General features: G+C 36.8%; 1 protein-coding gene across 1 annotated transcript in view; it reads left to right on the top strand.

Annotated features, from left to right (window-relative positions):
• Positions 1 to 2,819: 2,819 nt before the first annotated feature.
• Positions 2,820 to 18,908, top strand: part of frmd4a (FERM domain containing 4A) — a 114,093-nt gene continuing 98,004 nt past the window's right edge. The window contains exon 1 of the mRNA XM_056765775.1: positions 2,820 to 3,219. Coding sequence (XP_056621753.1) covers positions 3,175 to 3,219 — 45 coding nt within the window. The 5' untranslated portion in view covers positions 2,820 to 3,174. The remainder of the gene's footprint in view (positions 3,220 to 18,908) is intronic.

Genomic DNA, 18,908 nt, shown 5'->3' with positions numbered 1-18,908 from the left:
TTGTTCTGGGGTGAATATTTGTTCTTTACATTCGGATATTTACAAATATAAAAAATCTTTACCTCAAGCTGACATTATGCTTATTGTTTCAATACAATGACCTTGACTCAACTATTTTAGAATGTGACATCCAGACAAGCAAAACAAATCTATTTACAAAACAAATCTATTTTATAAAATCTATTAATACAAATGTATAAGTACTAGTATAAAAAAAACTTGACTAAAATTTCTATTTTGATCCAAACAGCACGTCGTTGGTCCTGCGCTCATAAACTCGTCTGAGCATGCGCAGTGACCCGAATCACCTTTCGTACTTTGCGCGAGCGTTCAAAATATGTGGAAACTCCCTCTTTTACATACCATAACTATGCTCAAGATGAATCGCAATCGCAGGACAGATCGTAAGTTAACATTATAAATCTGTAAACGTTAATGGGGTGACGGACTTTAATCACAATAGAATATAGCTGTTATGTTTTTACGTCTCTTTCTCAAGCCCCACGCACAGGTGTTTTCTCCTCGTAGAACGTCATAGCGTCACGATACAGTACATCATAAACTTATTAACAAGGACTGTCAGATGAAAAAGTATTAAGTCATATTGATCCCCATATATTTCAATTATTTTCATACATTATTTTTGCTATTTTTATTGGAATTTGACGAACATTAATTTGATGGGTATTGGAGAGGTGGGCTGTAAGTGAATATGGCATGTTATCAATTATGTGTGCTACCAGGGTATCCATACTCAGTACAGTTTGTTGTGCTCTATTTTACGTACCTCTTATCTTGTAACAAGCTATTCAGAACTATCAGAATCAAATGCAACATTTTAGATGTTCAATGTAAATAAGTCACACTTTCCTATTGCTATTAGATATGTTTATAATATGTACTGTTTGATTTCATGAGATGTGTGTTTAGCAAGCCTGCCTGATACTTGCTTGTGAACTCATTGAGTTGCATGACAAATTGTAATACTAAAGTTGTTTTATTAACCCCACATTTTAGCATTTTTGATACTGATTCTTGCCTTTGAACCCAAATTGCTCTTCCTGACTGTCTGTGTGTGTGATGGCCAGATCTTAAACATAATGACAATAGAATAACGCATATCTTTTGTGATTCTGTCATAGCAATATACAGTAGATCTAAAGAAGAACTTCCCTCCCCAATGGCCCACACCACAACGTAGTCTTGAGTCAGTCAGCCAGACACACAGTGTGACTTCATTTATCTTTGTTAGTGCACTCCCGCTCTGGTGGACTAATTAGTCCTGAGTGGGTTAAAAGAACCAGCAAAGGAGAAAATGTGTGTGTGTGTGGAGAAAGAGAGACCCAGGTGTGTGAATGTTTAAAAGAGTGCAGTTTTATTGAAGATTAAATGGATGGTCCTTTAAACCCTTCCAACAGTGTCACATGGAAGTGAAATGAGGCAGTCAGAAAAAAGCGGAATGGGGGAGAAGTGGCACCTTCTCACCTTGTGGATGGTGTTTGAGAAAGAGAGAGAGAGAAAGAGAGAGTCGCAGTAGCAATCTAATCATATGTTTGGGGAAAGTATGTTAGATCCCCTGAGGCAAGAACCTCTCACGATCTCTCTGGCTTTCTGTTTTTCCTTATTTCTCACACATAGGCTATTTACTGCAACAAGAACCACAGCACAATTTAGACCGAACACATTTTTTATATTTTCTAAATAAATAAAGAAAGTTATCGCGATACATTTTTTGGAACAGCAGGAGCCGCCATGTTCACGGCAAACCTAAATGTGGACATGCTGACATTTCTTAAATGCAAAAAAATCCAAGAAAAGCACAGACTGTATTAGTTTGTTTATATAAAGAGACTTTTTTCTATAATTCATTTGTTTTAAAATTGCAGTTTAGTTTTTTTCTTATTTGAAATAAAACATAGTACTATACAAAGAAACGTGAAGCATTTAAGAAGAAATACAAGGGAAGTTGTTTATTTCTAATTTTTACTCATTTTGTAAAAATAAATCGTAAGTAAACCGTGAATAAATCACATCGTGAGATCGGAAGCGTGATTCGCGTTGTGAGCTGAGTGAATCGTTACATCCCTATTTGAAACTGATAGATGGCCCGGTCCACGTGCTAAAAAATGCCGGACATGAACTGCACACGGTAAGTCAAACTAAGTCTTACATCTGTGTTTTGTTGGCAATCGGCGTGTACGTGCATAATGTAGAAAACACTTAATGTGATGATGTGTTGTGTAGTTCCATACAAATCTCCCCACTAGTCCCACCTTTAGCAGCTCGTACAGCCGTATCTCTCTTTCATAAATTTGATAAAACTAAATACTCTTTGAAGATGCAACGTATACAATACTACTGTATAGACACTTAATATGAGATTGATACGTGATATGCGATCTTTAACAGAAGTATATGATTAGCTCAAACCGTGCTGGATGAGTTTAATGTTTATGTTAATATTTTTCAAATCCATAACCAGGAGTATGAATAATAGGAGCAAGCTCTGCTCATTATCCTTCTGCAGTATTTAATCTTTCACTTTTATTAAAGCAAACTGCTGCCTGCTGGCACTCACATATCAGTTTCATTTAGAGAATTGAGAGAAGTGTGTATATGTTTGCTTATTTCCTAAGTGGGCTTATGACACTTGATATGATATTGTGTTGCTATTGGTGGGTTCTCTCTCTCTCTCTCTCTCTCTCTCTCTCTCTCTCTCTTTCGCTTTCTCTTCCAGTGCACCGTTGTATCAGACGGATTTGTGAGCGTGGAAGCGCATGTGCGTCTGCAGGTGCCGTTCAGTCTTCAACCAACGGTCTCTGCCTCGTGTGTGTTTGTGTGACACACTTGTGTGCATCTTTCCCAGTCCTCAGGGAGATGGGAGTGTGACAGTCTGTTTGAGACAAGACATTTCATTCGGATCAGGGACGAAGCTTGAGTCACGCTTTAGGATTTCTGATCGGAAGGAGAGTAGGGAACAGCCGGAGACTGGAAACTGTTGTCCCAAAGCAGCCAGAGAGTCAAAGAGTCCTGCAGACGAGAGGAATAATCTGAGCGTTGATTGAATGTTGCCTCAACTCTTTCTTGGGCTGTTTAGATCGTGACTGTGGTCAATTGGGTTTCGATACTATACTTGAGTGTTACTTAAACATTTGTTTATAGTAGCAAAACATCATGGCTGTACAACTGATGCCCGAATCTGCCGTCTGCCTTCTAATGGTGAGTGTGGTGCTTTGCATGCAAACTCTTTCACATGAATTTAACCTCACCCCGGGGATTGAATTATATGAAAAATGTCACATGTGACCTGATGAATTTGTCTGCGGCTCAGTCGTTACACACACAGGAGCATGTGCATTCTGCGGCACTGCCACCGAACGCTGACTGAGTGCAGACCAAATTGCAGCACGCCACATTGCAGCCAAAAAACCCTTACAGATCCCCTGACATCAGCATTCAGACCCGTGTTGAATGTCAAGCTGTAGTACTGATGCATGAGTTTCAGTGATGTGATGAGAGAGACGTCCATTGAGACTGCCTGAGTTTGTGAAAGCATATTTATTTGCAGACCGTGTGTTTTTCAAAGAGCGGGTCCTCATTTATGCACAATAGACTTTTAGTGCTGAATTTTGTTTCGTGGACTTTGTTTGTGTGTGCGAATGTTTGGCTGAATAAGACTTCTGGACCTTTTTTTTGAAGACAGTGTGAAATCAGGTGAATAATGATTATTGATTATGCATGCACCTGTTTCGACACAGTACATCGCGCCATTGTGCTTGCGAAAGATGTGAAATGGTTGAATTGTCTTGGGATATAGAGCGAGAGAGAGAGAAAGATTGTCAAACAGACTAAGAGTGCATGTGGCATAGGCTGGTATAAAATCACCTTTGCTAGACAAGGGGAAAGCATGTCACTACCCCACCCCTCTACTGTACCTGTAACCACCATCTGTCTCCATGGTGATGGGCCGTGGCTCTTTCTGACATGTCAAAAGCAATGAGGGAGTCAGAACATCAGAGGGGGGAGAGGGAGAGAGCAAAGTGCTTGGCAAATAACCTTTCATCTTCTATTCCTCATTTTCTTTTATTCCTGTCAACCACCTCTGACTCATGAGGTCGAAATACCTTGGATTTAAATCCAAATTCACAATTTCTTTGGAACTTTCCATCCATCCCTCGTCTATTAGATCTGTGTGTCTGTGAAGGCAATAGAGATGCAGTAAGTTTTTGTGTACAGCCGTGGAAAAAATTTAAAGACCATTCCAGTTGTACGTTTATTTCGCATGTTTGCATATATTGTGGCGATTCCAGACAGGTGTCTGTTGAAGGTGAATTCTAACAAAGACAAACCTCAGGAATGTCCAATACTGTATGAATTACTGAGAAAGTTAATGAAAAGACAGAGAAGAAGATTGGAGAAAAATCAGGCTTAATTCATTTTTGAACTGATCATAAAATACATGTAAACACATTAGTAATGTGTTGTTTTAACATGAATGTGACGTTGTTTTCCTTGCGGTATTCAAGATCTGCAAAGATTGGATCTATTTTGTTATTTTCACTTGTTTGTAACGTGTCAGATTTCTGCAAAAATGGGTAGTTGACAAATAAACCGTACATGTGTCCTATTGTGTGTCAGCAGAAATGTAGAAAACAAACTGTTAATAATATGAAATTTTATATTATTAATATTTAGATTTATAAAATAAAATGGCATAAGAGAGGTTTATCTTCATTGTTAGTTTTTTTCAAAAAAATTTGCCGTCACAAAATAGGGCACATTACGGTTTGTTTTTTCATTGAATTTGGAAGAATATTTCCCAGAATTAAACAAAAACATTCATTGTACTAAAACACACACAAATAAATATTACATTCTGTATAACTGATCGCAATTTTGTTGTGGTTGTAATAATTTGGTAATATTTTGTTCTGCAATGATATAAGTATAAAAACCAGAGGTAAGAAAAAAATCAATATTATGTTGTGTTTTTTTTTATCCAAGCATCAACATTTTTACATTTATATTTTACAAACCTTGTTTTGTTTGTAAACCGTCTTAAAAAAATGTTTATTGTGAATAGAAACATCCAGGGCACGATTCACCATGGCAACGTCACATGACAAAAAGCGCTCTGTTTATTTCTAGCCAATCGAATTGAAGGTACTGTTACAAGCGTACAGTGAATATGAGCTCATATTTAGAAAAAAATGCAACACAGCCGCAGAAGCAAAAGAAAGAGAGTTGGTATGGGAGAAAATTGCTTCACGTGTTAATGCGCAAGTTTGTCAATAACTTTTATATTTATCTTGTTGAAACTGTGAAAATGCGAATTATATTTAACTCTCTCGCTCTCATGTAGGTGCTATCCTTCTGCAATAAAAAGATCTTAGCAGCAGCTGAATATGAAATATACGACGGTGTCGTAGAAAAAAAAAAAAGATTTCGAGAATAAAGTCGAAATGTTCCGAGAATAAAGTCGAAATATTTTGAGAAAAATAACAGAATTTCTAGAAACAATGGCTGTGGAGGATTTCGTTGAATCCTACTTTAGATTAGGATATCGCAATAAGGAAATTCTTTGTATTTTGGCGCATCATCACGGAGTTATAATTAGTAAAAGAACACTGCAGCGATCATGTAGGAAACTGAATTTATTCAGAAGAAAAAATCTGACACGAACTACGAATTAACTCACTGATTCAGATGACGTGCTTAAACATAATTTCAACTCTTAAACTACAACCTTCACGAAAATAAAATTACGACGAGTTTATTCTCGTAATATTTCGACTTTAATCTCGTAACATTTCGACTTTATTCTCGTAACATTTTGACTTTATTCTCGTAACATTTCGACTTTATTCTCGTAACATTTCGACTTTATTCTCGTAATCTTGAATTTATGTTATTTTTAACGTGGCACTAAAACGCCATGGTAGAAATACACTAATATCATTCATTCAGGAAAGTTTAAAGAAATAAAATGCTCTTGCTAGTAGGATGTCTGATTGGGAAATGTTAAATGTACTTCTTAAACTGGCCTTAAAAGTTAAGATAAAACGTCCAAACGGGGCCTCACAATTCTCTCCCGACATGAATATAATTCTCTGCGAATTAATGCAGCTTCCTCTTCTATGGGTTCCTGAATAAACGAACATGCTATTTTAAGTTCTGTGTGACTAAATAGAGCGCGATTAGGAACATGAATCAATAAACAAATGATGTATGTAATTTCAACACCGCTCGCGCTTCGAAAAGGGGGCGGAGATTGTAACAAACCCTAGGTTTGCGGAATAAAACCTGCTCCCGACCAGGTTAGGTTCACGGAGTAGGTTACTCTGGTTACTCACTCGGAGTATAAGATACCTCGATTTCTGAAATGGGCTTGACTTACTCCGCGGTCGCGGGTCTGACATACCTCGCGTTCTGAAACCAAAAACCCTGAGTATTCCGTTTTCTGGGGTTGACTTACTCTGAGTTTGCACTTACCCTGCTTTCTGAAACGGGCCCCAGGAATGTATGCTTGATGCTATTATTATGGCTTTATGATTGAGAAAAGCAAGCTCAGTATTTTATTTGCAAAGTATATCAAGAAGTGAATGATAAACACTTGAATTACGGATTGCAATAAATCACAGTTTTGAATCTCAGTACTGAACACACAGAATTGCAATATTGTCATATTTCAGCCAGCGGAAATATCATTACCATGTCTCAGATTTTTTTACCCCTAGTAAATAAATCATTAATTCATCCAACATTGTAATGAAAGGATTTAAGCTCTTTCTCAGTCTTCAAAATGATATTGCCACGACATTGACAATGATTCACGCAAATTCGCACATTTAAATTCCATTTCCAAATAACCACAGCTGAAGATGTTGAATATTCCTAATGGTATGAGATGATTGCATCTCCTGCGTATTATCTATCCATTCACATTATATTTAAAAAAAACAAAGTGTACGTCACGTTAAAGCTATGTTAGCGTGTGAAATATTAACAGTAGTTTGAGCTGTCTTCACCAGCGAGTGAATATTAATGATGTGTCTGCAGCGAATATTTATATTTCAGTCAGAATCTTAATTAAGATGCTTGACATTTTGTAGGACCACAACAAACCACAATAAAACCCGAAGATTGTGGCTGGAGAGCCAATTGGTGTTTTTCTCATTCTCTCGGAGGAGGAGACATCTGTGGGTGAATGACTGCCAACCTAGCTGATGAAGGGCTCTTATTTCTCGCTCCCTCATTAGTGCCATAAGAGCAGCAAACACTTCATATTTCCATTCGTGTTTGTTTCTTTATCCCTCTGCGTTTCTTTGACATGCTTCAGTGTGACACTGTTTGCTCTGTACGTTTTGCAGTCATGCGACACGCATTGTTTTTCTTTGAAGTCCAAAAAACCTAGACGGTAAAATAAGATCAAAGTTGATGCTCGATCTGGGGGGACGTTTCGGAATAATGCGTGCAGTCTTAGCAGAAAACTGGATCTTTATTCGTTTACAATTTGCATGTGTCATGGGACTCAGAGGCTTATACTGTATCTGTTCATAAACATAAAAGTAAAACTCTTTAATGCCTTTAGTTCATTCTTGAGGGACCTTTCAGAATTCTGCACACGGCTGAAAAAGGCAGGAAATATATTATTTTGTTGTACGTTTATAATTTGCATGTATCACGGGCCTCTTAGAGTAATGCAAAGTCTTATGTGACTTACATGACTAGAATATGATTTAAAACCTACATTATTATAAAATATGCATCTCTTACACAATGTCTGATTCCCAAGTAGTGATGCCCCCCGCCCCACACCGCATGCAGTTCCTGTGCTGACCCATCTGTTCCATCGCCATGGTAACAATAATGGTATACAGTCCCACCTACAGTATCTGCATCCATAGCTAGCTTGGCGGCATCAAGCTAAATCGGTTTTACTGAAACTGCTTGTCTGTAAGATGTCTCCTAAACCGTAGCGTTTACCGTACTAAATTGTTTTGACAGGTGCGCCGATTGGAACACACATTTTTCCTATGAATACGTTCTTTGTTTTAGTCTCCTGCTGTCGTATCATGTTATTACGGAACGATTCGGCATAACAATAACTCTTGAAGACCTACTGTACTGTGTACGTCTGACTACTTTATTGAAGGCTATCATGCTGGGAAAATCTGAGCCGTATTGGAAGTGTATGCAAATAACTAGCAGATACATTTGCTCGGCTCCGCCATCTAGCCATATCTCTTGCTCTTAACTGTTTAAGTCTAGATCAATAGTTTTATCTGTCTGAGATCCTCTGGGAGCAGAATCTCATTACATGTGGATAGTGGCTTTTAATGCATTCTGGTATCATATTGTGTGGCTGATCGTGTGGCTGAATTATTCAAAATACCAATAAATAAGCATTGAACAATAATACATTTTTGGGGCTAGTAAAGTGCACGTATTGGTTAAAATCTGGTCAAGTACCCATAACTTTGTCTAGCTTAAAACATCTGTTCCACCTTTGGATAAAGTTAACATATACTAGTTGCATTTTCTGCCTCAAACGTAAATGTTTAGCAGCGTTTTGTTTTGGGGTTGGCATTTTGGCCCCTTTGACATTTACTGCAGAACAAAACACTGAGAGGAGATTATAGTCAAATGTAGCACGGACGCTCTGAGAATATTTGTTTTATTGCCATTCTTTGCTCCCATTTCTCAAGATAAGCTGCATACCATGGCGAAAACGGTATGGGTGTTAGTTTTGAAGCAACATTTTTTGCATATCATTTTTGTCTGGCCTTGAGTTTCACACTACAGCTCAGTGAAAACACCAGTATTAAACAAACAGATGAAATCAGACGTTAAAGTACTCCCGTTAAACATGACCCGAATTTTTAATTGATTTTTTTTTTTGCATATTTTAAATGGTTAAAAAAATAACATACTGCAAATTGTAGTCCTTCAGTTGTTTCTGCTTAAATACCCGAAGTAGTGTACATCGTTCTCCATTTTTGATAACATTGGCCAGTAAATACCATTCTTTTTGTAGTGTAGGAACCAATTCAATATGGTGTTTTGGTGGGGTTGGGTTCGTATCGAACACACAGACTATCTGTACCTGTTCAGGTGTTTGACACTGAGAGCTTGAGTTCCTCCTGTAGCGATTGTCTCTTAGGAGAAAGCTATTATACAGTCAGCGGGGAGCTGTTTGAATGAGTGAGCATTTACTTTTATCTCCGGTGTTTATTTTATAACCTCTTTGTCTTTGACAAGCATGAAAACTGTAGTGCTACGCTGGAGAGATGCCAGGCGCCTGTAAGATGTTTCTACAAGAGTTCACTAGTAGAACAACCACCAAAGCTGGAAATAATATCTTGTTTTTAAAGTAAGTTGTGGTAAGGCACCCAAATAGAGCAATGAGAAAAAACATAAGTTTTGATTAAGTCAACTTCGCACAATCAATGTTTATGTGCTATTCATTCCAAAAATAAAAACCAGAGCTGTCAAATGATAGTTCGCAGCTAAAATAAAGTTTTATGTTTGCATAATATATGTCTGTGTAGTTTGCATATTTTTATTTATTTATAACAAACACATGCATATATTTAACAAATATGTAAAAATTAATAAACACAAACATATATTGTGTAAACACAAACTTTTATTCTGAATGCGATTCAATGCAGTGAGTTGTTTGACAGCCTTACTAAAATCAGTGGTCTTCATAATATTTCATTAGAATGCAGTTACTTGCTTTTCTGTATTTTTAGTGTTAAATATTTTGGTGTTGACTCCACACTGACTTCTCCTTATTTTTGACTCATTTTATTGTGACCACACACTCTAAAAATGTTTGGCTATCTTCAACCTAGTGTTGGGCCAAAAAGGGACAAACCCAGCTGTTGGGTTACTGTAAATTAACCCAGAAAATGTTTAGATTTGACCAAGCAATGAGTTAAAACAACTCAGCATAGGTTAATTGTCAACCCAACTGTTGGTTTTGTCCCTTTCTGACCCAACGCTGGGTTAAAAGTACCCCAGCGTTTTTTAAAATAGACTTCTTTGCCATCTCCGTTAAAGATCTAAATTGCCCTGATGATGTCACCTGTACACAATGTCTATTATTGTACATTTAATGCAGTACAGTCAGTTTAATACATCCTTCATTAAAGCCGCACAGAACACTGCGTCTTCATTTTCTCAGTGTGCAGTCTGTTCACACAGAGCTAATGGAGAGGAATGGACCTGCTCTCTCGCTTATGCAGCACGGCCCTTGAATCCGCACTAACCTCATTAAAATGCTCGTCTACGGGACATGAATGGAAAAATTAGGTTTGAGATGCACACATGCACAAGATCAGAGCCACACATACACACCAGATGTCTCTGCCACGTTCACTTTTAATCACGTTAGCGCTTGGCCTTCCATTGTTTGGCTGCATCGATGATGTCACCCTTTTGTGGGTGCGTTTGGGTGGGTTTACAAGGGTGGGTAGGTGGGTGGGTTAACATTTATCAACGATATATTGAGGTCAGTAGAGCACATCACTACTCCAGCGGGACATCCATCACTGTATACTTAACAAAGAAAAAAAAGAAAGAGATGGAGAGGGAAGGGTGTACATGTAAGATACGTACCATCCTGGTCAAATCGGGTAGAAATGGCCACAGCTGAACTTGTTCACATTTTATAGTATTTTGAAAGTCGGGTCCTCTGTGTGTATCATATGATATTCTGCAGAATGACATCATCCAGGGGGTCTAAGTGTTAGGGAGGAGAGAGAGCGAGAGATGGTGATTTATAGCAGAATCGGGAAGTACACCCCCCTTCATCACACACCGTTACCCACAGCAGTGAGACCCCTACTGCTGTAAACCATATATAGAAAACCTGCTCCTTATTAAAATGTGCAAGTGTTAATATACTTAATGAAGTCCCCTTGAAATGAAAATGAAATGAATCTGTCAATCTCTCTATTCGGCTCACATTCCATGCATAAATCCAGATGCAGGCTTTGAAAGCTTTTCAATAAGACAGAGGTTATGATATTTGATGCAAGATCACTAGCGGCTGCCTATGTGTGTTGATCCAAACGATGATCAATATCAATCTTTGTATGAAGCAGCAGAGACTGTGGATTAAATATCACTATCTGTAATTGAGATGATCAATGGGGTGCTGTTTCCTCCAAATGCCTATTTATACACCTTATAGATTTTCGCTCTGCACTGCAGCGCTCAACGTAAAGCCACATGCGGTGTCTTGTCCTGTCCTGCTGTGTGTGAGGTGTGGGGGAGCGGAGGTATTGTGGCAATGAAGCAAAGAGTAATGGATGTTTATTAGAATTGTGCGAGTGTGTTAAAACAAGTTTACATTTTCTGGTTGCAGAAGAACAAAACCTGTAACGCAAAATCTGTACTGCACAATATGTATTTGATGACAATGGATGTTATATAAGCCCATTACAAGAAGTTTGGAATTTGTAATAAGTTTGGATGTTCTTTTGTTATGTTTTATAATTAATGATGTTTTACAAGATGAGAAACGATGATATGTTATTATCTATTATACCACGGGACTGTTGAATGCTTCAATCTGATTGGTTTACAAACGTTCTATGAATATGCATTTATTTTCAGTAAAATGCACGCCTATGAAGGTCTCCCAGGTATCCTGACCAGCGTTACAGTTCTGTATCACTTCGCAAAGTTTAAAATAAAGAAAGGTTATAGTGTAGCCTACAGGACATCACCTTACACAGCACCCTGCTCTTGATCTGACGTTTACAATGTCAAACTTTACTGTCAATGGAAACGTATTCAGTTTCGTTTTAATAAACAAAGCATTTGAAAAACAAGAAATAGGCTGCATATACTGAAATCAAATAAATATAATAGCTTAATAGAAACACAAAATGCATAAATAAACACTTATAGCCTATTCGTTCGTTTTCCTCTTCATACTGCTTATAACTGATAACAAATATATTGTGATAGACTTACTCTTTCAAAAGTGTGTGTTTTATTTTTACTCCAGAAGATTGAAACAATATGAGGAATAAATATTTATTATCACTGGCTTTTCTGTCACCTCGGGCTCTGGTTCTCTCACTCTCACACACACACAAACACCAAGTGGCTCAAGCTACAGAGTCCTTTCGCTCTAGCTGAAATGAGATTTGCAAGAAAGTAGTCCTACCATCAACAGCATTTTAAAGACGATAACATGACAAACATTGAAATTAAACATTTGAACACAGTCCTGTGGTGTGGTAACCGTGGTATAAGAGGAATAATTGACTCCGGTCCGTTCAATTATTCGAAATTTAATGCACACCCCGAGGTGGTAATGCGGCCATGATGCGAAACCCATCGTCAATTATTCCTTACTTATTATTTGTAATTTTAACTTTCATTGCATAGCAAAAAGTTATTGAAAGTTGTTAATATTGTGGAATAAGTCTGTTGAATTTCAATTTCATTTTTTTAACATATGTTCAAAATATTTTGATACTGTTGTGTTGTGAACCCAGTATTGAATTGAGAGCTGGGTGTATCATTGCACCATTAAAAAATTATATAGAGTAAGTTGTAAGCTAATTTATTTTGGAAGAAACTGTGGTCAACTTGCTGGTGGTTTCAATGGCATTACTGTGTGTTGCTAAGGTGGTCTGAGTGGTTGCTAGGTTGTGGTTACACACCTGTCCTGCACAACCCACATCATTTGTGGTCTATAACAGTGTGAAAACAATGTGAAAGTGTTATGCAATGCATTTAAATAATTGAGTTTAGAGGTTTAAGACTAAGTGATGCTTGCCTTAGCCAACATCATACGTTTTTGTAATTTTTTTGTTCAAAGTTTTAATTTAGTGGTAATACAGGACAAATATACGTTAAAACTAAGAGAGTATTTAATAAAGATTTGTATGGTTTTGCTACAATGTTGTTGTATAAGGTTTTTTTGCAATAGCTATTGTAGTCTTGATTACACATGTGTGTGTGTGTTCACGTGGGCTGTGTGTAAAAATCTTGGACCCAAAACCTGTGAGCACCACAGATAATTATAAATCCCATCTGCCGTCGAGCGAGTGTTCACACCAACTGCGCTAAAAGAAAAATACAACCCTGTTTTTGTCCTTTGCTCTGGTTGCATGAAGCCCTGCTCCTGCAGGGAACATCTCACCTCATCTTCCCTCAGATCAGTGCACTTTGACTATTGCAATGTCCTGCTCTGTGAATCTAAGAATGCAGGAGCAGTGTGTTTGTGTAGCAGATTGTGTTTGTCTTTCAAAACAGATGTACATTAAACACACATTGAAGCAGTTTGTATTTAAAGATCAGAGTTCAAATCATTGGACTGTGAGCTTTTTCGAGTGCTGTGTTGACTCGCCAAACAAATGCGGTGAATCGAACTCTGTATTGTAAAGGGACACAGGTTACTAGAGCATTCAGGCTGATTCCTTTCAATACCACATAACAGTCTGAATGGAGGCAGGAGGTGAAAAAGTGTGTTTAGGTGTGTGTGCACGTGTGAACGTGAGAGAAAGAGAGGGATAAAGGGTAAGTTTGGTAAATATGAGAAAAGGCAGAAATGAAAAAAAAGGATAATGTCTATGAATCACAGCAAAAGCAGAGAGAAAGATCAGATCAGATGAATGAGTTTATCTATAGGGGTTATTTTAGTGGAAGTAGACAGCACGGGTGTTAATATAATATATTCTGATCTGACAGTCTTGAACTTTTCCTTTTTACAATTCCAACCATCATTTAGAAATAAATAATAGAATGCAACTTTTATACATTAAATTATTTAAGCTCTGAAATCCAAAAATCACTGTTGTTTGGGCTTAATTACAATTTTTTATTAAAATAATTCAGTTTAATTTGTATTAATTTTATATAAAAAATGTACAAGGGAGAAATTTGTACATATCCCTTAAAGGCATAGTTCACCCAAAAACTCCACATTTACTCACCCTCTTGTCATTTTAAACCTGTATGACTTTCTTTTTTGCAGGACACAAAAGAAGATATTATGAAGAATGTAACCAAACAACAGCAAAACCAATTCACAAAATCAAGGCAACTTAAGTCAATGTGTGCCGCCATTGTGCGGTTACCAACATTCTTCCAAATATCTTTTGTGTTCTGCAGAAGAAAGAAAGGCATACATGTTTGAAATGACAGTGGTTGAGAAAAGATGACAGAATGTTCATTTTTGGGTGAACTATCCCTTTAATGGACACTGTATTTGTAGAACATTAACGCAAGAAAAAATGGTTAACAACAACACAGGTCAGAGTCACATATTTTAACCACTTTTTACAGAAAATAAACACTTAATTTTTTCTTGAAAACCATCATAAATGCATGAAGAGACGGGTATTTTGATTCTAGTTATTAAAAAAAAAGATGTTTAGTTCTCTGTAAGAGGTCTGTAGGATCTGATAATAAATACCCCTCCCAAATACCAAGATGACATGTAGAGTGAGAGAGAAACTCTGACAGTTTGCATTGAATGACTCGAGCCTCATGAATTTATGGAGTATTTCTGTGTGTGTTTGGTTTTGTGGTTAATCTTATACATATTAATCTTTTTATTTTCTGTGTTTGTGAAACTGTATTTCGTTTCTGTGTGGGCTTCACTAATGGCGAGGGCTCAAGGTTATCACTTTAGTCTGGCACACAAAGACTATCTGATCATGAGGGGCCAATTAAACCCTTTATAATGAGATCTGATCTTAACACAGAGACATGAGATCCACACACACACAGGCTCACAGACACAATGTCGCACTGAAGGTCTTTGGGGATTTTTTTTCTGGTTTCCTCTCAAATGTTGACAGTCCATAATCAACACTGACAGAAGGACGCACACAGAAAACGAAATGTCTGTGAGAGAAAGTAGTGCACCTTATGAAATGCAAATAAGTGAGTGGATGGGTTTTTATGATGGATGAAACAAAGGAAATAACAAATTAATTTTAATCAGTAAACATATACGCAACGCATTTAAGACACCCACAAATCTGCCACATGAAAACAGAGCCAGTGCCGGCCGGGGGGAATGGAGGTGGGTGAAGTCTGATATTTTTAGGCTTTTTAAACTCCCACACTCCAAAATATATCTGGCACGTTTTGCACGAGTCCTTTGACATGTAGTGGTATTGATCCAAATCACAACCATTTTGTGTTTTTTTAATGTGGGCTGAGAGAAATAAGCAAAACATTTAACCAAAAAATGAGGTGTAAAGAGAAACAGAATTCAGATTGAAGACCGCAAATATACTTGATTTCTTTCACACAAAATTATATTATAAAAATTCAGTAAAAAAACAAAACATAAACAAGAATGGCTGAGTCGCCTGCTTTGCTTGAACTGTTAAAAGTGTTCAGTTCTGGGTAGTTTCTGTTGATAGATTTGATTTGCACTGCCATGACACCTACAATAAATAAATGATTTTTGATTTTTAGATTTTTATTTAGTGCTACTCCAACAGAGTCAGATAGTTGAGTTCCTGTATAAGTAACCAGTCACAGATTGTTGTGATGTTAAGGGATGTATCTTCCCACATAAATGGACTATAAATTCCTATATGTAATAAAATTAACTATAAGCAGAAGGTTACATTTTAAAGTTATTTTAATAAATGCGAACCAGTTCCCCTCTGGCATAAACTGCAGCATCTCTACAAGCTCGACAGTGCTTGCACAGCTTGGCTAAAAAAAATGAGTAAGCATAGTAAAAGGTCGAAAATAATAATATTATTAATTAATTTATTATTATTTTTTGTTTTTAATATTATCATTGATAATAGCAGATCAATTTAGATCAACAGATCAGCTAAATAAATGATAAAAATAACTCAGGTAGACACTGTTAATGTGTGACGCTCTGGTCAGGTGAGAGTTGATGTGAAGTGGAGGTTCTGGTAAGGTTTTGCTTCACCAGCAGGGACTGCATGTAACCATCTGCCCTACAGACCCAACATACTGTATCAGAGATTCATATTTTAACTACAAATAGGTTTTTAATAAAAAAGGTTTTATTTTTAATTTAATACAATTATTTACATTTTAATTATTAATATTAATAGTCGCCCCACTCAGTAAGTGGTCAGTCATTGACCCAAATATATAATGTATGGTCAATATATTGGTATATTGAGACAACCCACATAAAACACTTTACTATACAATTCAATTTGTTAAGGTTGGTTGAAGCATTATAGACGTCATAAAACGTACACCTACAATACCTTTTTATGCATTTATTCAATGTAAATTGATGAAATAATGGAGTTCTTTGTTAATCATTTTTGATCACAATTCGGTAAATCGACTTCTAACATTTAAAAAATGAATTCACAAAAACTAACATTTACCAAGATTAATAAACGCAGTAGCATTGTTGACTTCGTTGATTTGGTTATTTCATGTCAGTTATGGCATTGCAACCAATTTCAATAAAACATTTTGAAAAGTGTTAGTGAAATCTCATATATTCTTGATATTTTTCCTCTGACTGTATCTCTGCTTTTTCGGGAACACATTGAACAGAGTGGGTGGTATTCAGAGATGCACATTGTATGCCATGTGGGAACTGCTGGATGTTTATACGCCAATCAACATGAGTTCTGTCAGGCACCATCCTAATGAAGCAGCCCTGAGTATGAATGCTAAATATACTATAAGCACACCAATTTTACAACAGATAAGTGTATGAGACACTCTGGGGCCTAACTGATGGACAGTCTAATTCTAAGAGTGAATGTGCAGACATTCACTCAAGACAACACTTCAGTTTTGACTGAACGTCCGTTTATAGAATATAAAATGAGTTTTCCTTTCAGTTAATATGCTTTATCTGGACTTTTAGTGTTTGTGGGCTGTGTGTGTGTGTGTCTTTTGCGTGTGCATGAATACCACTATGATATAACCTTACTTAAGAAAGAACAAGAGGGCTTCACCTTTGTCTCCGAAGCAACTGATTTAGATACCTTGCTGCTTTAATCCCATTGGATATGGACATAGAAAGGGGAGACAAAGATCGCAAATAATTGCAAAATAAATGTTATGTCCACAAATTAACTGACTTCTCTTGGTCTAAGCATTATGGGGTTACAAGATTACTTAGATAAAATACACAGGTTACATGTGGTCCATGATATAATTTTTCTCCACTAGAGAGAGCCAGAGGATAAGCACTCAGACTACAGTACACGCTCTATAGATGTAACTACAAGATTGGATCTTAGTTTTCATCCAGGAAGAAAATTGTTTGGAAAATAGTATGCATCTTTTCCAAATTTTAACGACTAGATTAGACAAAACAACATTTGCAGTGAGAGTGACGTTGATCAGATTTATCAGCCTAATTTGATTTTATTGGATGTTAAAAATGTTATTCTTTCATTATTCTTTTTTAAAATCAATATTAAAAGTGAAGTGTTGCATTTTTGCTGGACCAGCTTGATTTTCACAAAGAATTACTTTCATTTATTGCCAAACTATAATCCTGCTCCTAATTTATCCCTTTGGTTAAGACAATGTTATGTGAGACTGCATCAGCTGACAATTTTATGTGCACCCCTCACAAAGTACATTTTACATTCTTTTCATTTTGTCTTATCCAGAATATTTTATTAGAGTCAATGGATGTGTCTGTGGTAAGTGACTGTAATAATTTACTTTCAATTTCAATCAAAAAAATGAACTAAAAAACAGCACACGTAGGAAAGTAATTACTTATGCAAATGAACCATGTCCAGATAAACCATGAAGTGAGCCAAATGAATTACTCAAGTCCCACTAGATGGCTCTCCAGTTGTGACAGATGTCCCGTTCTCTTCGATTCTATGACATGCGACATGTCTTTTCCTGCTCAAGTGAAATGAGAAATCGACCACAGAAGGGGGTGAGCTGTGTCCCTCAGTGATTTTAATGACTGTGTGACCCGCTGTTTGTGTAACAACTTACGGCTGCTTGTCTGCTGGAGTTTAGGTGTAAAGCCCTGCACATGTGAGCGTTTAAGAGCGTGAGGTATTGCAGATCTGCTTATTTTCAACAGAGCTGTGGTGCTTATGACGTTTGCCAGTTTGTGTGCTGTATCTGGTTTTATATTAAGACAGTCAGTTTTCTTAGTGGTGCATGCTTGTCACATTGTACATTATTTGTTTATGTCATTTTTTAAGATGCAAGAAACAATGAGACCTTCAGAACAAATATGCAAAGCCATCATAGACCATCATAGATCGACTATGGTAGTCAATGTTGGCCAAGAACTGTTTGGTTACAAGCATTCTTCCAAATATCTTTCTCTGTTCATCAGAAGAAAGACATTTATGCAGATTTGGTAGAACTTGAGGGTGAGTAAATGATGACGGATTTTTATTTTTGGGTGAACTATCCCTTTAAGTTCCAGACAAGACGGTGGTGGTATTGTGTGTTTGCCTTTGTTTTGCTTGATCGTTCCATACCAAATCCCTCTCTACTCAAGTTTAAAGGTGAGAGGTCAACAGGGCAAATGAATTGTTTTTTCTGCCTGTGTTTTAAGGTCACTTCACATCTAAACGCGCCCCGGGGAAAGGTGAAAAGAAACACAGGAACACATCTCATTTTTGACTAAACCCAAGCATTATGTTTGTGTTTTCATTTCAATGCACAATGAATGGGGCATTTATGATGCATTAAAAAAATATAAATGTAATATTTGATTCTTTTGATACTTGAACAATTCTCATTAAATGAAATGACACCGAGCTGGGAAATATAATTTAGATATGCTAAAATGAAATTTTGAATAATTAATACGCTGACTTAGTTGCTTATACCTGAGAACAGTTTTATTGCTCAGAGGTTGCTCGCTCAAACTGAAGCTTCGGAGACCTAATATGGTTATTTTATATTTTGTTAGGCAT

The sequence above is a fragment of the Triplophysa dalaica genome, chromosome 14, assembly GCF_015846415.1.
Source record: "Triplophysa dalaica isolate WHDGS20190420 chromosome 14, ASM1584641v1, whole genome shotgun sequence".
Lineage (NCBI taxonomy): Eukaryota > Metazoa > Chordata > Actinopteri > Cypriniformes > Nemacheilidae > Triplophysa > Triplophysa dalaica.
The sequence above is the reverse complement of the archived record's forward strand: the minus strand, read 5'-3'. Positions and strand labels throughout refer to the sequence as shown.